This window comes from Fusarium coffeatum, assembly GCF_003316985.1.
Source record: "Fusarium coffeatum strain FIESC_28 chromosome Unknown BRIP53273_contig_61, whole genome shotgun sequence".
Classification (NCBI taxonomy): Eukaryota; Fungi; Ascomycota; class Sordariomycetes; order Hypocreales; family Nectriaceae; genus Fusarium; species Fusarium coffeatum.
In genome coordinates this window covers 389958-411093 of record NW_022157857.1, presented here as the reverse complement: position 1 = coordinate 411093, position 21136 = coordinate 389958, and the positions used below count along the sequence as shown (strand labels likewise).

The 21136-nt window shown below is 47.4% G+C and overlaps 10 protein-coding genes across 10 annotated transcripts; 2 read left to right on the top strand and 8 right to left on the bottom strand.

Annotated features, from left to right (window-relative positions):
* Positions 1 to 184: 184 nt before the first annotated feature.
* Positions 185 to 1549, bottom strand: FIESC28_02905 (uncharacterized protein; the record flags this gene model as incomplete). Its single annotated transcript, XM_031157054.1, has 2 exons — positions 185 to 1321; positions 1373 to 1549. The coding sequence occupies 2 exons, from the start codon at positions 1547 to 1549 to the stop codon at positions 185 to 187; spliced, it is 1314 nt and encodes a 437-aa protein (XP_031019006.1).
* A 1299-nt stretch (positions 1550 to 2848) lies between these two features.
* FIESC28_02904 (uncharacterized protein) lies at positions 2849 to 5277 on the bottom strand (the record flags this gene model as incomplete). Its single annotated transcript, XM_031157053.1, has 6 exons — positions 2849 to 3199; positions 3252 to 3693; positions 4523 to 4621; positions 4669 to 4861; positions 4912 to 4956; positions 5031 to 5277. The coding sequence occupies 6 exons, from the start codon at positions 5275 to 5277 to the stop codon at positions 2849 to 2851; spliced, it is 1377 nt and encodes a 458-aa protein (XP_031019005.1).
* A 150-nt stretch (positions 5278 to 5427) lies between these two features.
* Positions 5428 to 6336, bottom strand: FIESC28_02903 (uncharacterized protein; the record flags this gene model as incomplete). The annotated part of the gene is made up of 1 exon (XM_031157052.1): positions 5428 to 6336. The coding sequence occupies one exon, from the start codon at positions 6334 to 6336 to the stop codon at positions 5428 to 5430; it is 909 nt and encodes a 302-aa protein (XP_031019004.1).
* Positions 6337 to 6668: 332 nt separating this feature from the next.
* On the bottom strand, positions 6669 to 8364 carry FIESC28_02902 (uncharacterized protein; the record flags this gene model as incomplete). Its single annotated transcript, XM_031157051.1, has 3 exons — positions 6669 to 7401; positions 7450 to 8089; positions 8139 to 8364. The coding sequence occupies 3 exons, from the start codon at positions 8362 to 8364 to the stop codon at positions 6669 to 6671; spliced, it is 1599 nt and encodes a 532-aa protein (XP_031019003.1).
* Positions 8365 to 9572: 1208 nt separating this feature from the next.
* Positions 9573 to 11128, top strand: FIESC28_02901 (uncharacterized protein; the record flags this gene model as incomplete). The annotated part of the gene is made up of 4 exons (XM_031157050.1): positions 9573 to 9942; positions 9993 to 10339; positions 10380 to 10835; positions 10883 to 11128. 4 exons carry the CDS (start codon positions 9573 to 9575, stop codon positions 11126 to 11128), a joined length of 1419 nt encoding a protein of 472 aa, XP_031019002.1.
* Positions 11129 to 11235: 107 nt separating this feature from the next.
* FIESC28_02900 (uncharacterized protein) lies at positions 11236 to 12666 on the bottom strand (the record flags this gene model as incomplete). Its single annotated transcript, XM_031157049.1, has 5 exons — positions 11236 to 11239; positions 11397 to 11654; positions 11701 to 12106; positions 12153 to 12551; positions 12609 to 12666. 5 exons carry the CDS (start codon positions 12664 to 12666, stop codon positions 11236 to 11238), a joined length of 1125 nt encoding a protein of 374 aa, XP_031019001.1.
* An 820-nt stretch (positions 12667 to 13486) lies between these two features.
* FIESC28_02899 (uncharacterized protein) lies at positions 13487 to 14892 on the top strand (the record flags this gene model as incomplete). Its single annotated transcript, XM_031157048.1, has 2 exons — positions 13487 to 13829; positions 13886 to 14892. The coding sequence occupies 2 exons, from the start codon at positions 13487 to 13489 to the stop codon at positions 14890 to 14892; spliced, it is 1350 nt and encodes a 449-aa protein (XP_031019000.1).
* A 322-nt stretch (positions 14893 to 15214) lies between these two features.
* Positions 15215 to 16294, bottom strand: FIESC28_02898 (uncharacterized protein; the record flags this gene model as incomplete). The annotated part of the gene is made up of 1 exon (XM_031157047.1): positions 15215 to 16294. One exon carries the CDS (start codon positions 16292 to 16294, stop codon positions 15215 to 15217), a length of 1080 nt encoding a protein of 359 aa, XP_031018999.1.
* A 782-nt stretch (positions 16295 to 17076) lies between these two features.
* Positions 17077 to 17959, bottom strand: FIESC28_02897 (uncharacterized protein; the record flags this gene model as incomplete). Its single annotated transcript, XM_031157046.1, has 5 exons — positions 17077 to 17107; positions 17165 to 17541; positions 17588 to 17643; positions 17704 to 17740; positions 17786 to 17959. 5 exons carry the CDS (start codon positions 17957 to 17959, stop codon positions 17077 to 17079), a joined length of 675 nt encoding a protein of 224 aa, XP_031018998.1.
* A 1718-nt stretch (positions 17960 to 19677) lies between these two features.
* FIESC28_02896 (uncharacterized protein) lies at positions 19678 to 20770 on the bottom strand (the record flags this gene model as incomplete). Its single annotated transcript, XM_031157045.1, has 3 exons — positions 19678 to 19960; positions 20010 to 20300; positions 20349 to 20770. The coding sequence occupies 3 exons, from the start codon at positions 20768 to 20770 to the stop codon at positions 19678 to 19680; spliced, it is 996 nt and encodes a 331-aa protein (XP_031018997.1).
* Between the last annotated feature and the right edge of the window lie 366 nt (positions 20771 to 21136).

Here is a 21136-nt window from a genome sequence, read left to right as displayed (position 1 = left end):
GATGAAAACGGCACGTTAGTCTTCAAGTGGTAGTGTTACTGTAAAAAGATGGAAAAAACCATTGATTAGCGTTTGTATTTTATTGGTAAAAGAAACTGATAAGAATAAACAAGAGTTACTATAATCAACGCAGCCCAAACACCAATCCATGCAGCAATGTCATAAGCCATATCCATCATGCCATTTACAAAATCAAGAGACTTCCCAGCATGCCAGAGACAAACACCATACCAAGGCTAGCAGCAATCCTGAAAGCATCCGACTGTGCAGCATCAGCAGATGAATCGCCATCTGAGGCCGAGCTTGCGTCAGTCTCTTCCGCGTCGTCGTCGGAGTCAGTGCTCTGAGGTCGGAAGGGCTTGACGGCGCGGGTGCTACCGCTGCGAGATGTGCTGGTTTCTTCGGTGTCGGTGTCTGAGGGAGAGCCAGAGTCCGTGGCCAGAATCTCCTCGGTTTCTGTGGGCGTGGACTTGCCGGTGTGATTGGCACTTCCTTGACCTGAGCAGGCAGGGTCGTTGGAAGCAGCGTCGCCTTCGCATGCTGCGCCGGTGTTGGCCGGGGCGTCGTTGTCTGCGGGTGAAGCGCCGGGCTTAGAGTCATCGCTTGAACCAGACGACTCGCCATCATCGCTGGAGCCGCCGCTGGAGTCACCATCACTGCCCTTACCGCCGTCGTCACTACCAGCTTCATCACCAGCAGGCTTGTCACCTTCACTAGGCTTATCGCCCTTACTAGGCTGGTTCTGAGGCGGAACGGTAGGAGGAGCAGGTGGCGCAGTAGTAGGAACCGCAAGCTTACCATCCGAGACCTGGCTGACAGGAGGAGCAGTAATGATAGGCAATTCCATATCATCACAAGGCGTCGTGCGAACTTGAACCTGTCCATCACCAATCTGACACATCGGCACAGCAATCGTTGTAGGAACCTCCTTCGTCGTACCATCCGAGACAACAGTCACGACAGTAGTAGCGACAACACTGCTTCCCACGATTCTCTTCTTAGGCGCTGTCTTGGAGTCACTTCCCTTACCGCAAGGCATGACGCCGAACTCGACAGGCTCGCATTGCTCTGCCCAGTTGCGGTCGTACAGGTTGTAGAAGTCACCGGATTGGCATTGCCAGAAGATTGCCGAGCCACCCAGAGCGAGGGTGCCGTTTGAGCAGACTGAGAAGCCAGAGGTGTAGATTGCGCCTGATTGAGCGGGCTTGTCGAACTGGAATTGGTAGCTGTCGGAAATATAACCTGTGCGATCTTGAGCGTCTTTGAGGACACCGTCATCCAGGGTGAGGACGAGGACGCCTTCACCATTGCATGAGCGCTTCTATGGTCTGTTAGTTGATGTAATCTGATTAGTGGAATTGCGTCGACTTACCTCGCTGAGACCGCGCTTTTCGTTACCAGGTTTGAAGATTGTGACTTCAAATTTGCCGCTGTATGATGATGTGCATCCTTTTGGAGGGCCCTCTTTGGGGCTGATGTCTTCTGTTACGGCTTGGGGGACAGCAAAGGCTGTGGCGGCAAGGGCCAGGAGGGCGAAAGAGGTTCGCATTGTGGTGAGATGTGTGATGATATGCGATAGCAGACTGAGATCAAGGAAAGGCAGTGAGTAACCTTTGGTGTCTTAATGCAGGTTGTAAAGTGATGATGAGTTTGGTCAATGATGAGAGAAGACCTGCTTGATATACATATCAACCACCCTGCAACAACGTTCTGGAACGCCATATTCTCCTCCTTCTATCTATTGATACTCTACAGAATCTGCATTGTTCGCTTAGCAAGACACGCCAACCCGTGTGGTTGGGACTATTCCCCGGGTCCAGAGAACAATGCGATAACCATTAAAACGCTTTCCCGGGAGTCGCGCATACCATTGGTAATGCAGGGAGAGATACGTCGTGCTGAAGTGTGGTTGGACCTGCAGAGGACAGCTGATGAAACGCACTAAAAGTTGTAAAGCTGGCATCAACTGGAATTTGAATGTATCAATTTAGAAGACAGCGTGTTTTAGGGAGGCAAGTTGGAATGGAAGGAATGAAGGAGGTTAAGAAGACGTGATGTCTCACTTTAATGGCCTAATGTCTCGAGGGATGGGCCCGGATTGAGAAGTGTTCGCCTTCCCGAGCAATGCTCAAGACGACCTTCAAAGCAATTATTGATGGTTTCTATCAATAGACCTTTACCGAATAGTCTCTAAACACTGAATAATTCAATAATGCATAAGGTGGTGTCATTGAGAGGGCCTTCTCAATAGATGAATATCGCACCAAACCCTCTGCATTTACCTGATACATTTGGCCAAGAATAGTTCCACGGTTGCCATAAAGCACGGAAACCAAATTGTCTTTCGGTAAAAACTTGCGTTTTCGTGTCCCATAAATCGAGGCCTTGCCGAAATCCGAGTTGAGGCTGTCGCGATGCTCTGATCTTCAGGGGTGATGCAAGGGAGTGGCGCTGAGACATACCCAACCCTCGCGACAAGGGCCAAACACGATATCCCGCCATCTTACAGGGTAACTTAGGAATGTGGCGATTAACAAAGAGGTTTGTGAATTACATTGTTCAGCTGAGTACCTTGCTGGATTGGCTTACGCGACTAAGGTTGGGAGTGGGCTGGATGCTCAAATAGACTTCGAGGCAGACAACACAACGAACTCTATCCAAGACAAAAAAGAGAAAGGAATAGCATTACCAAACCAAGGATTCGAACCAAGATCTGCCCTGCCCCCGAAGGGCTCGTTGTAGACGAGTGACCTCACAGCTATGTTTCCAATTACACCAGTTTAGCTTTGTTTTTGCTTTTCATTCGTAAAAACTGTCTTGTATATCCAGCTCCCCACAATTTTACAGTTCATAAATCCTCGAGAATCTTGTCTAAAGTCTCCACCAACAGTGGCGGGTTCGTCTGATGAGGCGAGTGGCCTGTATCAAGCTCGAAGACTGGCACACTCCGACCACCATGCTCCTCAAGCTGTGATATAAACTTCTCCTGGGCAGCTTCTGGTACAAGTATATCCTTCTTAGTGAGGATCCAGCTTGATGGGATGAGCTTATGGAATCCATCGTAGGTCTGTTCATCGCCGAACACCCGGACGGCCTGATAGAGTTTGGATGCGGCTTGAGCTAGAGGTAGGCCTTGTTCTTTTGTGAGGTCGCTGTAGAAGCACATTGCTGTGTCTTCGTCACATAAGAGATAGTCGCCCTGTAGTATTCAAGTCAGCCTTTATTCACATCCTGCAGCAATGTTGACTTACTTCTTTGCGAGGATAGCGACCGGGATTAGCATCATACAACCCCCGAGTACTTCTCCCCGGCGGCGCAAAAATAGAAGCCAAGAACACCATCCGAACAATCCCTCCTTTCAAACCATTTTTCTCCCGCTCAACACAGCTCAGGCCGCGTGTAGCTTCCGTCCCAACCATTCCTCCATAAGAGTGCATAAGAAGCACTACATCCTTGCCCTGATCGATATGCTTGTTAAGTACTGACGAAACTTCTTTTACATCATCAGCTAAACCTGGTGCTGGATCGATAGGTTCTTCCCGTGAGGATCTGAGACCGACTACTTCGACGGGATATCCCTTGTCTTGAACTGATTTTTGGATCGTGCTCCAGAAACGTGGGAGGCTGAAGTTGCCGGGGATGATGATTAGAGAAGGCTTCACAGCTGTGCGTAAGGGAGCGATGATTTGAGACCTGGCGAGATAATGAAGAGATGCGGATTGAAAGGGGGGAAGAGACTGTTTAGTATTCTTGAAGGATTCTCAACAACCCAGCTTATGCGAGGAAGTGACTGATATCACGTCAGCACTTATAAGGTCTAATAGACTGGTTGGGGTCATTCCAGGATGACAAAGCTTTATAAAGTCAAATGAAATAGCTTGAAGGAACCTCTTCAAATCATGATTGCCTTTGAATCATTCCACTTATGCAGGCTAATTCTACGTAAAGCACAGAAAGAAAAAGGAAAAAGATCAACACCCGTAATCAACGCAATTAGTTACGGTATGAAATCGAAAAGAAGAATACTGGAAAAACAGGTAAAAATGCAAAAAGAGAAGGTATAATAGCGGGATTAAACCGCCTAAGATGGACGAACAGGGAATCGAACCCTGGACCACTCCCAGATTATTCGGATGAATTATGCTAAGGGAGTATTATACCACTAAACCATTCGCCCGATTTTAGATGTTAATCGCTCTGCAATTACTGTACACAACCTGTCAGATCACAGTTGCATTGCAGAGTTACATTGAACCGGAACTTTTAGCCCGGAGTTGTTCTGCGATTGGCTGGAGAATACCTTGCAATTGGACTTCACGGAGCAACAACTCCAGCCAAAGGATCATATCACAGTATTCATCAGGTCTTCAGGCATCAGATATTTTCATTCATAACTTCGTCTTAATAGCAGATGATCGTTCACTTCTAACGACATCTCGCATCAGCCCTGTCAATCATTCCCAATCCCTTCAACGCCGCCGCTTATCATCAACATTCATTCATTCATTCTCAACAAACTTACTCCACATCCTTCATGAGCTCACTATCCTTGTCAAGTTTCGTCCACTTGTCCTTTCCATCAGGAATGTCGACTACTCGTGATTTGTAGAAAATGTGGCATCTATACTATGTTAGAGCTCGTGTAAATATCGATAGAGAGGGACATACTGAGGCTGGAAGTTTTCTCGAAGCTGAGGAGTGTCGAGGTTTAGGAGTGTAGGGAAGAGAAGAACCATGTTTCGTCCTTCGTCCATGATCCAGCTTCCGCACTCGGCGCAGCCGACTTTGCAAGGAAGGACGTGCTCGTTCTTCTTGGATGAGGTCTTGTAGAAACGGAGGTTCTTGACACCATTTTCAAACGCTGGAGTAGTCAGTAAATATCATGATATGATCTGTGAAGCATAGACATACCAAGGTCGGTTTTCTTGAAAATAGCAGCCCATTGGAAAGGAGCACCTGAGATCTGTTAGCCCGCCGATCGGTGTTGAAGCTAGTGGAGTTCGATCTGAGATCGATAAAGTGGATCATACCGTGGATTTTCTTGCAGTCGATGCAATGACAATACTTGGAAGCAAGAGGTTTGTCGCTGTTCAGCCAGTACTGAACTCGTCCGCAGTGACAAGACCCGTGAACTTTCTTTTCAAAGTTCTCTCGCTTCTCGGTAGCTTCATCGGGTCTCATGTATGGAGGCTGAGTCTCCCAGTCGTCATGGTTATCATGAGCGAACTCATGCTGGTGGTTCTCCATGTGCTTCTTATCATCATCTTCGGAACCCATTTTGGCGATTTGCTTGGTAATGAATAGTAAACAAAGTGTGAAAGTCAGATAGAGTTGTATGTAGATTCAGAAATAATCTGGAGTCTTTGTAGTGTCGCGTGCCTTCTGTGGCGCATCCTGTCGTCATAGATATATCAACATGACAAACTCCTAAATGACCCTCATATTCTCCTCCCCTGCATCAGAATCACAGTTCAACATGTCATTGATCATCTCGGCCCACTTCCACGGCTCGGAGCTTTGCTCCGTCCTCGCATTATAGTACTCCCAGCCCATGACGCCTCCAATCCGGGGATACCTCCTCACCAACTCTGCGAGACACTGTCGCAGTTTTGCTTCTTCGACATGACCTGAACAATTCGATGGGTTGGTTACCAGCCCGATGACCACTTTTTCCTGCGGCCATCCGCGCGCGATGATTCTGTCGTAGTCGTGCGGTTTGCTCATGTCACCCCAGCCGCAGTAGAATTGCGTGTTGTACCATGCTATGCGCGATCCCAGACCCTTTTCCAGCTCTTCCATGTTGAAGCCGCCTAGATTTTGTTCATTGCGGAGCGCTGGTGCGACGGGCGCGAGGGTTACGAGGAAGGATTGACCAAAGTCGGTTTTAAGATGGTCAATCAACCGAATTACGCCGCCGAGGGACATTGCTTCTTCGATATCGAGGTCTAAACCGTTGAAGCCTGCCCATGCGATCATTTTGCGCAGTGGCTGGTACCATCTGTGGAAACCTTCAAGAGACCCGTCGAGTTTTGTGTACGAGCCTTGTGCTGCACCTCCCAGCATACCCAGAACTTTTGTTCCTGCTGCTTGAAGCTGTCGGACTTCATCCCAGAGAGGAATGAATTTATCTGAATCGTAGAGGTCATTGTTGAGCGTGATGCGCGTGGGCGAGTTGAGATGAATGGCCGCGATGATGACGTGGGTGACACCTGCGCCCGGGAGAATAGTGGGCTGAAGGGAGATATATCTATCCTCTTTGTAATGAGTCTGATGGTAAAAAATGATTCGCTTGTAAGGCTTTTCCTCAACACCAGATTCATTCTTTTTGACGAGCATTTTGACTATGGTTTAATTGATGATGAGTCGGAAAAGGCGGAGGTTGGGAGTGAGCTGGCGACAAGGATTATAGCTCGGCGTCGCCTTAGTCACCAGCCTCATCAACATTCCAAAAGAAAACTCTCAGAGTCAACTTGAGTTTCCTGTAAGCTACATTTTAGCCAATGATACCAGAAAGTTTGTTACTTAATTTGAGTAAAAGATGAACGGCCGAGGGACTGTATCAAGTGACCAAAGTCTTTCAATTCGTATATCCTGAAATCAGGTTTCTATATCTTGTCAATCTATATACCAGAATTTGATATCTCCAGAGTCCCTTTTGACCAGAAGGATTATTCGAGAACTCTATAAACAGGATACTCATCCCCAACCTCCAAAGGAATAATATTAGCGCTAGCATAAGAATCAATGTTCTCAGGCTCAAGCGCAACAAACGCCAAACCAGCATTCTTCTGACGCGTGCTAACAAGGAAACTTCCAGCAGGAACCTTGACCTCCTTCTCCTTGACCTCTGTAGTAATAGTAGCAAGAACAACTCCCTCGTAGTACGAGTTGCTGAGCTCAGCAGAAGTAACGTTCAGAGCTTCAACGGTGCCGCTCCAGGGCTTATTCAGCTTCTCGACTTCGAGACCGGAAACTCGGAGACGCTCAGCAAGGCCGGACCAAGCGACGGGGATGAGGTAGGATTCAGGACGAGATCGGGTCAAGTTGGCGGTGACGGGTGTTGTGGAAGCGAATTGGATGGGGACTTCGACAATAGAGCCGTTGGTTGCGTCAACCATTATGAAAAGACGCTCGCTGACTTCAGTGTAATCGGTGATGATAATATCTTCCTTGGAATCGATAAAGTCACTGATACCGCCCTCGATTGTCTTGAAGACCTTCTCAGCGTTGAAGGCAGCTGACTCGATGATGGAGCTGGCCATAGTCAAGGCAGAGGCGGTTCGGCGTTGAAATTCCTGGTCAGCCAGACCAATGCCTCGCGTTTCGCAGAGGAAAGTAATGCATTGAGTCAGACCCATGGCATTGCGGCCGATCTTGGCGTCTGATCCAGCCTCGTTGAATCTGAGATTCTGTTAGCAAAGTCATGATGGAATAGCAGGGTGAACTTACAGAGGGACATAACCAGGCGTAGAGTTGGTTCGGCCAGTAACATAAGGCTCCCACCTCAAACCAGCCTTCTCCAAATCATCACCAATATTCTTAGCAAACAACTCCTCCGAAAGCTTCCGAATATCCTCATTGATATTCAAATTCTTGGCCGCAGAAAAAAGTCCATCCGAAGCCTGTACATAATTTCCATATCTGGAAGACGAGCCATACTCATGCATGTCAATAGCAACATGCGGCGAAAACTCCGTGAAAAACTTCTTAATCTCACGAGTCTGCTGACGGGCAAGTTTAATGTGATCACGGTTGGGATCGTAGTTAGTCGCCAACGTGCGCTGGAAGTAGTACACGCCGTCGGGGTTGTAGCGTGGCATGAGAACAATGTCAGCGTCTTTGAGAACCTTGGATGCCCAGTCGGGATGTTTGTCGAATTTGCCGAGGAGGGCCATGAGGGACTCATCGCCTGCTGGTTCGTTGCCGTGGACGGCGCCTTGGACGAAGATTCGGACTTTGTTTGATCTTGCGCGAGTCTTGGCTTGTGAGAGTCTGACGTAGGGGAATGAGCGGGCTTCCTCTGAGGTGAAGTTTGCTGTGTGGTAGGTCATGTAATCGTTCTTGGAAGCGATTTCCTCCATGTATGCCTCTATTATCAATCAGTATAGCTTCAACCAGATTTAGTTTAAGAAACATACCCATATCCTCATGAGAAGTAGGCCCTTGGGTGCCATTGCTAAAACCGGCCTGTCTGTTATCCGGGGTCAGGAAAGCAGGCGACAAGAGCTCAATGTCAACATCCTCAAAGTTAGCAGCCACCAAGTCCGAATCAGGCCGAACAGGAACATGGTTATATCCGTACTGAACAGCGTTAACAGCAGATACAGCGGACAAGCCGACGAGGCAGACGGTTTTGGACAACATCTTGGAGTACCTGGTATAAGATTGCCTGCAGATCTAAATGAGCTGGAGGGAAGAGTCCTCTTTATAGTCATCATGATGGGAAGGTAGTAGCGGTCTCTATTTGTTGACTCCGCCACGCAGATATTCCTTGATCGTCGGAGGGAACTTTGTTTAAGCATGATATTAAGCTCTTGGCGCTGGGGAGAGTAGCTTGATGAGGAAGCTGGCAAGACGAAGATAGTGGGGCATCGCAACGGTCTTGAGCGGGGTTACATCATGTATCTCATCCTTATTCCCAAGCATTATAACAATTGTAGAATAAAAAAGATTATAAGAAGATGAAGAGATCAGGGATTGATAGACTGGTGATATTTGTGTTTCGGATCGTGTAGGTTGCGATGTTGTTGTTCTGTTTGACTGCGGCCAAGACAGAACAACCTCGGCCATGCAGTGATCGACAGACGACAAGATAAGACGACAGGTTACCAAAGAAACAAGGTTCCAAGGCCTTGGGATCCGCAACATACAACCCCCGCAAAGATAGGCATCCATGGTCGGCAAAGTCCAGGTGGTTGGGTTCCCAATCGCTGAAGTATCCTGATTGTTGTGAGAAACAATAAGTACCCCGATTGGCCAGTTTTGACGAGGGCAATGATAGGAACGTTGCGAGACGTAATACGTCATAACCACCTATTGTTTCTGAGAATGCGTTCACATAAACTGAGTGCGAATCATAATCAGGAACAATGAATGATTGTTACATTCTTTCGGATGGACACAGCTGGAGCCATGGAACTGAGGATATCCACTTCTCATATCATATGAATCAGATCAGCTTATAGAAACAGATATGCAACTCAAATGCGCAACCTTATAAACAGAATTAGGGTCATCTATCATAGTACTAATTAGTCCAACAAATTGGTTGTTCGCAATAGTATTTGCAAGAATGTAACAACCGTTGAACCGTTCTTACCCTATCCTACCCTTGACTTTCCCCAGACACATGCACTATTCCAAAAAGAGTAGGCTGAAGGAGACCCAGATCTCGCGAAACCTTGTTGGGTAAGTCTATCATTAGCATATCATGAACTTCAATATCATTGGACGTTTCTCCTCACTTTGCCTGCCATATCTACAGTACAAGTGATACAAGTATAGATAGGACCCGATATCGCAATTCCAGCTGTAGACTTCTCTCTTTCATTAAACATTTGATAATATCCAAGATGAGACTTCCAGTCAGTACATTTACAAGAAGAGCATTCCGCAACAGCAGAGCTCCTGCTGTTATTTCCCGTGCATGCGTCTCAACACTTCACGCCAAGATAAACAGCCCACCACCACGAATCGTCAAAAGCCAAGGACTATGGCTAGAAACACATGAAGGACACAAAATTCTCGATGCATCTTCAGGTGCAGCTGTCGTAGCCATCGGACACAATGATTCAAGAGTTAAACAAGCTATCGCTGCTCAACTGGACCAAGTAGCGTATTGCTATAACCCTTTCTTCACCACTGAAGCGGCGGAGAAGATATGTCGTTTTCTAACAGATTCTACTGATGGGCATATGTTGAAGGTGTTTGTTGTCAGTTCAGGTGAGTGAGAATTTATCGGTGAGGCGATGAGTGTTATTGACTGGATTTAGGTACCGAGGCTGTGGAAGCAGCTTTGAAAATCGCACGGCAGTACTTTACGGAATTATCGACGCCACAACCGAATCGGACAAAGTTCATCGCACGTAAGCAATCATATCATGGAAACACGCTAGGCTCCCTGGCTGTAGGAGGGCATAAAGCTCGACGAGGTGTCTACGAACCTATCCTCGCTACGAATGTTTCTCACGTTTCCCCATGTTATCCTTATCGGGAGATGAAGCAGGGAGAGACAGAACAACAATATGTCGATCGTCTGGCCAAAGAGCTAGAGGATGAGTTTCAGCGTCTGGGACCTGATACTGTGTGTGCCTTTATTGCGGAAACAGTTTCTGGCACAGTGAGTCAACACCTCCACCGATGAATTTCGCTGACGATAGAAGTCACTGGGTTGTGCGCCGCCAGTCCCCGGGTATTTCAAAGCCATGCGAGAAGTCTGCGACCGCCACGGCGCCCTTTTGATCATGGATGAAGTCATGTCCGGCATGGGCAGAACAGGCACGCTTCATGCTTGGGAGCAAGAAGGCGTTGTTCCAGATCTACAGACCGTCGCCAAAGGTCTCGGAGCCGGATATATGCCTGTTGGCGCTTTGCTAGTCGGGAACAAAGTGGCAGATACTCTAACACAAGGATCTGGTGCTTTCTCACACAGTCAGACGTATCAGGGCCATCCTGTTGCGTGTGCTGCTGCATTTGCTGTTCAGACTGCCATGAAAGAGGACAACATGCTGCAAAATGTACAGAAGATGGGCAAGGTCTTAAGTGAGAAGCTGAAAGAGAGACTGGCGGGACATAAGAATGTTGGTGATATCAGAGGAAGAGGTCTTTACTGGGGTGTAAGTGAAACTCTACCCTTGAAGAACGTCTGCTAACAAGTCTGAAGATGGAGTTTGTGCAAGACAAGCACACCAAAAAACCATTTCCACTGAGCGAACAAATCGCCGGAAAACTGCACAAGACAGGCTTGAGTGCCGACCACGGTGTTTCGCTTATCCCAGCCACTGGAAACATTGACGGTATAAGAGGTGACATGGTCATCGTCTCACCACCCTTCGCAATCACAAGAGAAGAAGTCGACATGATAGTGGACAGGGTAGAGAAGGTTATCACATCTGTACTTGGATCTTAGTCAACCCTCTCTATTACCAACTCGTGTTCTTCACATTATAAAGGCCTGTGTCGGACCGCCCAGCAAACTCGTCCACCTCACCACCCCCTGCGAAGCCCAAATCTCCTTTACCTGCTCCACAGCCCTCAGCAAATTCCAGCACCCCGTCTTACTATGCAAAGAAACCAACTTCTCCAAAAAGAAATTCCTATGATCCTCCGTCGAACTTTCCGCCGCGATGATAAAATACGGCCAAGCAAGTAAATGCCGACCCACAATATCAACGTACGCGTCTATTTCGTTCAGGGATTGTTTGAACTCTTCTATCCGGTGGACAGTTGCTTCGGGCGGTGGGTTGAAGATAGCGCGTTGGACGTAGATATCACAGGCGAGGGTTGTTAGGTTTGCGAGTTGGGAGAGGAGGGGTTTTAGTTCGGGATGGACGCTTTCGCACCATGTTATGAATTCTAGACAGGCTCTTTGCTGGGCTTGGATGAAATGGACGCCGTTTGTTTCGTTGAAAAGAGATTCTCCAAAGAGGCAGACTCTGCAATTTGTTAGTATAAAATTCATATCCAGTTGGGAGAATTTACCTGAGAATTTGCATTTGAAGAAATCTCCTAAGATCAGAAGTCCTTCTATCTCCCTTTGCAGCAAGTGCATTAACAACAACCCTCAAAGACCCATATATCAGTTTAAAGTTATCACTCCCACTGATCATCTCGCGAATATGCAACAACAACAAAGCCGTAAGAGCAGAATCATCATCTTGAGGCGCACATTGATTCGACCTTGAAATAAGCTCTCTCACGATGGAACCGTATGCTGCTGGGTCGAGTGATACTATAGTCCCGTTTTGTAAAGAGAGATGCTGTTCGACGACGAGAAGAACTGCTTTGCGGACTAGGGGATCTGTTTCTGCTCTTGGGAGGACTAGATCGCGGTAGCCGTTGAAGCCCATGTTTATGACGGCGATGAGTTGGGCTATGTTATTTGAGACTGTGATGTGTTAGAGGATGTGAGGAGGGAGGGTTTGGGGACGCACAATATCCGAGACAGAATCTTGACTTTGGATCGACGTGATCTAGACCCCAGTCGACTGATAACGGTTTTTGATATGATACCGCCAACTCTGTTGTTTCTGTAATATCCTCCACTGTCTCGTCAATCTCATCTTCGGGGTGCCTTGTATCTTCATAGCCACTTTTCCTGAACGGATCATCCTTTCTTCGTTTATCGGGCACATCGTCCTTCTTTGCCGACTTCACCGGTCCATCGACAATTGGAATCGTCTTGCCAACGAACCTCCCTCTTGCAGCAATCCCATCGTTGAAACGATATCTTAGACCCAGACCGCTACATTTGACACCCTTGGCAACACACTTTGCGCACTCTGGCTCTTTGCGATCACAATCTATGCGTCGACGAGAGCATTGGTAACAACCTAGCAGGCTATTAGTGGTCTATGGAATAACGCGCCAATAGTGATTGCATGTTTTACCTCTAACTTTGGGTCTCTTCTTTACTTTGTCCGAGTTCGGAGTTGTACTTGGGGACATTTCTGATTGGAGTTGGTGAGTGGCGTAGTCGCAGTCACAGTCGCAGTCGCAGTCGCAGTCGCAATCTGCAATCCTTGTACACAAATTCAGTGCAGAGGCAAGCAGTACTTGAGCTTTGTGAATGGCGTTATCAAGTGGTGAGAGACTTCAGACAAGTGAGTCCTGTTATCTCGCAATCAGTAAATTTGTTATCGCGTCACGGAATGGAAGACCTCGCCCCATGTCATGATCCAAGATCCGGCTTCGCAAAGGCGGGGTAAGCTAGTCCCTAAATGGAAGTTCGACACGAGCTGGTGATAAGCGACGGCGGAGTTGAGGTCCGAACATGACTTTAGAGTAGGATATTTCTTACCAAAGCTGATTCAATTCTAACTAAGAAAGAAAGTCAAGAACTTGTCAATAATGGCTAATGCTAGTGTCCTGAGAAACTACTTTCCTCCTGTGTTACTTGCGATATAATCTTTGGGCCTGCAACCTTTCAAAGTCTATGTTCTTAGCAGGCGGTCGAAGAATAAACAGGATATAGAAGTTTATTAACAGAGTCACTTAGACTTGCTTAGGAACTAAGTTTAGAGTAGACTATCCTAAATTTTATGATACTTAGCTAAGTCTTACTTTTTCTTTAACCTTTACATCCGCTGAATACAATGAAAGTTATTACCCTTCAGCTGAATCGCAACTCTACTCTGCGTGTATTGTTTAATTTTATTATAGGTCTAATCAGAGAAACACCGAAAACTTTCACTCTACACTTTAAAATAAATACAGGCCCATCGCCCACATCAGGTTCCATTTCATTTCTCTACACATATCGTTCAACATGGCCACTCACGCCGGAGGTCACTTCAGTGCCGAGCACGAAGTTCCGATCACAGAACCTATCAAGGATACCGCCAGCCCTATTTCATATGCCCCTGCTTCTACTGGTCTTGTTTTTCTCGGGAGCGACGAGGCCGAGGAGCGGCTTCGACGTGCCAAGGAAATAGAATCGTACATGTGGCCAACTCAGTTCCGCTTCTACTGCGAAAATGTTGTGACTATTTTATTGATACCTTTGCATAAGCTTCAGAAGGGCGGCACACTATGCGCAGAGCGTCCGAGCGTCATGCCATCAAGCATTCACCAACGACTTTTGAGCGTTACTTCTCCTTTCTGCAGGCACTGTAAGTCACTCACTATATTCCATACCCTGGCATTAGCAATGGCTAATTTCTCGCAGATATGCTCCACCTCGACCCAGATAACCTGAAAGATCCAAAGTGGCAGCATGCCGTCTACAAGCTTCCTTGCCCGCAGCCGGATTCCTTGGACATGCCTTGGGAGGACTGGCAAACGCACTGTAAGGCCAGGAAGTACCGCATCCGTTTCAGAGCCAAGTCTGACCTCCCACCCGTTCTTCGCAGCACGGCCGAGGAAGCCAAGTGTCTCGACCGCGACGGTCATAACTGTGTAGTAACGGGTAAGAGCTCCCCTCGGGTCTTCTACTTTATTCCTTTTACTTGGAATGATACCGTTGAGCACATGAACGCCACAGGCTCCGTTCATGGAGGAGCCATCTTAGCGGACACTTACCTCCTGTCATGGCCGAGCCCTGCCGTCAGCGTGAGGAAGCTTGGCGCGACCCATATGGCATGGAATATGCTCTCTATCGACTCGGATCTATACAACTACCTTAAAGATGGTCTTTGTGCATTTAGATATGCCGAAGGACAGGAACAATCACTTGGCGAAGGCCGCGTCCAGGTAACCTTGAATCTCTACTGGATGCCCAAGCTCAAAGGACGGTTCGGTCAGTTGATGGATTTGGATAAGGATTGGCCTACGCTGTGTGGCGAATTGGCCAGATTCGAAAACTGTCCTCAAGAGTCTTTTCGGTACGGAAAATTGCATACAGAAGCGAAAGCGCCGGTACTATCAGGCCATACTGTCAAGGTAACCCTGTCGGAATACGACGTTACGCAGTTTAAGAATGTAGTTAAAGTGCATTGGGCTTCCATCGTCTTCGCGGCCGTTTGTGGTGCTGCTGGACGCCCTTGGCTCTTGTCGGGTGACGATCCCGAGGATGGGTCAATGATGAAGCGGCAGGACAAGGCCAGATTTGAGGAGGATCGACAGAGAGGGACCATTAGGAAGACATTGGATCTAGCAACTTCGACGATCAGTAAAGGAAAGCGTAAGATTGCTCGGTTGGCAGGTAAAAGGCTTGTTTGTCACAGCAAGAACTGAGGTGGTTACGAATAGGTAGGTTATGGAGGCCAGCAGTCCGAAAAATAACCAGGATATAGAAGTCTACTAATAAAATAATTTAGACTTTCTTAGGTACTAAGCTTAGGGTAAATTATCCTAACATTTATGATACCCTTTGCTAAGCATTGCTTTTTCTTTAATCCACCTAGGAGAATAGGAGCTCGTAACTATTGTGGCTGTAGCTAGTGTGATGTTGCTTAGGTATTTCAAACGTGGTGGTGATAGGCGATGACGGAGTTGAGGCTCCGAACATACTACGGATATGCAACATAAAACAATAAACAGATCTGTTACCAATAAATTAGAGAGGACCAATGGGACTATAAACAAGATCTGCCTCATCGTTTGACGGTGGCAGCATCTCCATCGCCTCCTCGGCGACCGCGACATCCACCGGCCCAGGAATAATATCAAGAAGATCCAAAATCGTATAGATCAACGTAACAACCCCGACAATCAAAGTCGCCAGTTGATCTCGCTCAGTAATTCGAATACCCAAGTCGGGAACATTACTCATTTCGAGTTCGAAGATGATCCAGAATGCCGGCCCAAGAGCTAATATCAGGAGAAGAACCCCATCCTTGAGAGTCTTCAGCGCCTCTCGCATCTTCTCGTCGTTTCCTTCTCTCCAAGCTGACGTGAGGAGGATAAGGTATGCAGGTATGACTGCCACTTCCAGGGCCGTCAAAACACAGGTTCCCATAAGAACCACTTGGTTGAATGCTTCCATTATGACCAGGAGGTATGCTTCTCCAAGATCGCCAGTGCTGAAATAGAAGACGCTAAGCGATAGGCTTATGTAGGTAAAGATTGCAAATATTATCAGGTAACATGGCGGCATATTTCGTAGTTTTGGAGCTGGGACCTTCTCCAATCTGATAAATAAAACGGCCAGAAGGCACAGGAACATACCCGCCGTCCATGAGACCTTGCAAGGCCCCAGAATATCAATCACACGCTGTCCCAAATCGAGTGCCTCAGGAGGGATTGCCTTCATATCTAGTGGCTCGGTACTGTAAGAATGCCCAGGAGGACCACTGTCAAGAAACGTGAGGCAGCTAATAGCAAGAGCTCGATCTTTTATTCCAATCATGCGTATGGACTGTATCATGAGATCCGTAGCGGCGAAAGCTGGATAAGCCAATGCGCCCACAAGATCGCTTGAAAGAGTTGGTTTCTTCTCATTGACGTGGCCGTAGAACCAATTTGCAAAGACGGAAGTGAGGAGCATGTACCAGCAGTAAATAGCGCCCGGGCCATATAGTCCTGTGGCGGTGTCGTAGAATTCGGGATTGTATGGAAAAAGAATGCCTGTATCGTGGCGAACAAGACCCTCTGTGATTTGAAGTTCTGGGTGTGTGTAGTTGCAAAGTGAAGCCATGGTAACTTGGAAGCTATAGCACTTGCTAGGACTGCCTGAATTTCCAAGGAAAATAGAAGGGCGATTTAATGAGGCGGAGCTCTTTTCTTAATGAAAAAAAAAGAGCATTGTGCCCTGAAAATGCCTTGTTGCACTTTGTTCGGCATCTCTCCAATAGGGACCCTTGCATCTATTAGCGCTGCGGCTGTACAGCTTCTAGCTTGGATAGAGCTGAGACATGGGCGGCAGCGCATCATCAAACCGGATTCTAGCCTCAAAAGAAAGCACAAGAAAGGATATATTTTGGTCACTATATGCCAGCTTAGACTAGCACTCAGGCTACTTTCTGGCGATAATTGTCCAAGCCTTGAAGGACAATCTTGTTACCCACCTGCCCAGTACATCTTGTCAACTGACAGTTTGATGGCGGAAGCTAACTGGAACTCGTTGTTATTATGAAGCCAAATACATCCTACTTTCCCCAAGGATCCTGCACAGCTGTGATATACGTATTTGTTCCATACGACGGCGCCCTTAATGTCCTCTGCGATCCCTCACTAAAACTATCCTGACCTTGACTTGCAACCCTAGTTGCATCCATATTAAGCCCCATCTCATCGTCGCCGCGCTGTTGTTGAACATTATTCCTTGCTTCCTTTTTAGGGCAACGAGGTATTTTTGCGTTAAGGCGAACCAGTAATGGTTTGTACGTAGGCACACATGCGCATATCAATGCAGATGTAGCCTCTGCAAGACCCCAAAGCTGAGGTCTGACGATTTTCCAGGTAGAGATTGACCACATGTTAACCCACGTCACCCTTATAATCGACAAGACTATTGAGCTTTGGAAAGTGTCAATAGAGAGGAGCCCATGGCAGTTGGGAGACTTACAAGCATGCCAGCAAGAAGATTCCCGACAGCGCAATCTTTTGCGAACGCCGAAGATTCAATTTCCAAATGACCGGCAAAGGCAAAATAGCCACAACAAAATCCGTGAAGATATTTATCCCAGAAAGCACATACCCAACCTCCATCTGATGAGGCACACACTTTCCCACGACGGCTGGATCCCATATGGTTGACATGGGAGTGCATTGCAGGAAGTGGTACAAAATGCCGGAGACGTTCCAGAGGACGAGAAAGGTTATCGCGGCGATGTAGGTCCATCTCCAGTGGGGCAGCGCTACGATTCGGTAGTAGAGAAGAACAAAGGCCATTTTGGCAAAGAATAGGGCCTGGCTGTAGAGGAATAGTATGAAGTATGAACACTGATAATCGTTAGTCGATAATGGCGAGATGTCGTGAGCGCAATACCTTGTAGAAGTTGCTTATCTTGTGGAATGGTAACATCCCGCTAGGATCGCTCAGACCTAGAGGAATTACTGTAGATTGTGAGCTTTTGTAAAACCTGGTCCAGAGTCGTGACATACAAGCAAGAATCCCTGATCCATACCCGACGATACACAACTACAAAGCGTTAGCAAGACCCACGATACAACCAAGCTTACTTACACAAGTCATAACCGCAGCGAAGTCATCCCATCCCAACGCCCGTATCTTTCTTCGACACCATAATCTCAACCCAACCGCCAGCAGCGATGTCATAACCGCAAAAACGACGACCAGGAGAACAATGATGAGTCGGTCCCCCGTGGTCTGAGCATCTTGCTCCGACGGATCGACCATGTCGACTAGGAAAGAGAACGAATTCGAAGGTTGAGGACTAACCACCGAGCTGGGACATCGCGGGTTATGTAGAGTGTACTAGCGTCGAGGCAAGATTTTGAGTTCCGTGGCGCAGGAATGTTGGCGTGGTCTGGATGGAGGTTATGCAGGAACAGGTTGATGGGTTAGCCCTATGTTAACTGCTTGGGGAGTAGAATTTGTAATCTTGGTATTGGTTGAGATGCGTCATTCTAGAGATTTAGTACATTTGGAGGTCATCAAGCTTGCATCAGAAGGGTGTGAGAGGATGCTGTTTATCACCACCATGATGATTACTCTCCCCATATATTATCATCTCTTAACCCACACGTTTCTCGCCTTGTTGAATGCATGATCTCCAATACTACCGAGACCAAGGTTCCGGACCAGATGGCGGCATCTCCTACGATCGCATTCCAAACATGTCTGGTAACCGTTAGAACATCCATCTAGCGCAATCGGAATAATGTCAGACATTTTCAGCAGCATAAAGAAAGCTCAAGGTCTAAAGCTTTGGGTCATTAGCGTCCGGTAATCTGCCAGAGTTTTCGATAAAATCAGAAGATTACCGGCAAAGAAGATTTCATCCAGATCTTGCGAGGGGTAGTCCAGATAAACCATCATGCGGCGACTTTGATCCGGACGCCGCGGAACTCTATCTTGGACGCTTTCGGTCTGCCGCTATTCCCGGAGGCGTTTACATTTGTTTGAGCTGCACATGTGTCTTTTGATCATCTGTCATTGTTGTTTCATTTGAGGAATTAACATCGCCCAACCTACTGTGCATATATGTCGGGCGTGGTCTAACCTTGATCTGGGGACCGAGCCAGTTGAACTATTGCCCGTTTCGAATGTGATGTTTCAGCTCGATGATGGTGGCTGATGTCTGGTGTTTTCCCATTGGCTGTGTTGTCAGAATGCGAAATACGAGCATCAATTGATGTGGTACTCCAGGCATCTGTGGAATCCACTTGCTGATTGGGTGTAGAACAATTGGGATGCCAATACAGAAACCATATATCTTGATGCATTTCAACGTCTCTGGAGCTGAAGAGCTATTTCATCTTTAAGCTTCATCGCCAAAATGGCAACTACTTCAAAGCAAAGACTTCCTGCCTCATTCTATGAAGACACTCCGAGTGACAACAATAAAATCGAACTGTTTCCTCTTCCTCAAATTCATGAAGAAAATGATATCACAGCATTCAACACCATCTCACCTTCCAACGTCGTACCTCTTCGAAAGTTGAAGCAATGGCCCCGAGCGATCGTATGTCCTGCTTGTCGGGAAATATCACTCACTCGTATTGAACGCAAGATCACCGGTGGAACCCAGTGAGTCTATCACCTGAACGAATATTATGAAAAGGATACTAACCACGTCTCAGTGCCATGGCAGCATTGATGTTTGTGTGCACAATTGTTGGCGGGCCGCTTGCATATACTGGGAAGCAATGGAAGAATGTTGAGCATTACTGCTGTAGATGTAATCGGAGACTGGCTACCTGGCACTTTAGTACAGGAACGGAGATTCATGTATGGTAGATTATCAGCTCTTTTCGCAAATCACATTTCAATAATAAACTCAAGACCCAAGGGTGTCATTCAATTAGTATATTCTATCATTTCTATTTTCGCTTCTCATAATAATCAACGAACCGCCAACTCCACATCCCATACCTTGACACGTAATCTATATTTTACTCCTTAATAAGAACAGCCCTGTATCGGACCTTACCGTCCTTAAGATCATGCAGAGCCTTCTCAATACCATCTTCGTTGAGAGAGTATGTCATGATGGTAGGAGTAATGTTCTTGCGAGCAGCAAACTCGAGGAGCTTACGGACGCTGTCGCGGGAACCGACCAGAGATCCCTGGATACGGATACCCTTGATGGAAAGCTCGGTCAGGGGAACGGGAGTGGACTCCAGAGCGGCGGTGAGAGGGTAGATGGTACCGTCGTAGTCAACGATAGAGGCAAGACTGTGATTCGTTAGTTTTGATTATTGAAACTGTTGAGGAAGATACATACCCGCTGTAGTCGATGTTGGCGCTACCGCAGAGGAGGAGGTGCTTGACGGGCTTGAGACCCTCGGGAGCCTTGTCGCCGGACTTGTAAACGTGGAACTCTGAAGCACCGTACTCCATGGCCTCTTGGCGCTTGTTCTCGGAGCTGGAGAAGACAACGACGTGGTTGCCCATGGCGGCAGCCAACTTGATGGCAAGATGGCCCAGACCACCGATTCCGATGATGCCTACTGACTCGTGGGACTGGAGACCGTACTTGTTGAGGCATGTCCAGACAGTAGATCCAGCGCAGAGCCTGGAATAATCAGTATTGAATTCTGGTCAATATTTCAAGAGAACTTACAGAGGAGCAGCGTTGGCGGAATCATATCCATCAGGAATCTGACAAACAGTCTTGGAATCCCAAACAGCACCGTAAGAGAAAGAACCGTTGGTAAAGTCAGAGAAACCGTAAATCTGTCTCTCACGGCAGTACTGATCACGATCGGTACAGCAGTTATCGCAGTGGCCGCAGATCTGGTGCGTATATCCGAATCCAACTCTATCGCCAACTTTGACGTTCTTGACACCTGATCCAACAGCCTTGATGATACCAACACCCTCGTGGCCCAGAACAACACCGCTGGTCGCGTACAGCTTGTCGGTGCCGCAGACGCCAGAGTGTGTTGTCTCGATGAAGACCTCGTGGTTCTCGAGCTCGCGCTCGATTTCGGCGGAGACGATCTTGCCCTCTGGGGTGCCGCGGAAGACCTTGTAAGAAACCATTTTGGATATATGAGATAGTATGGGTTTAATTATATGGGAGAGTAGGTAGGATTTGTTTCAACGGTACTCAATTGCGGGTTGAGGCTTTATATAGATGGATGTCGGTAGATGAGGTTGCAGCCGGGGCAGTCTTCCTCTTTTAGCTGACTCGCAAACATGGGTAGAGCGTTGATGTATGAAACGTAGCTCCCCTGATCCTGGTTTTGCAAGTCAATGCCATGCCCGGACTGAAGAAACGGTTGAGAAAGTGGGTAAAGCTACTGTAGTATCTTTGTTCCATGTCCATGATGCCATGACATGATAAGAGCCTCAAACGTGTCCTGAGACTACCTGCGACACAACAACCAGCCCCGATATCACATACAA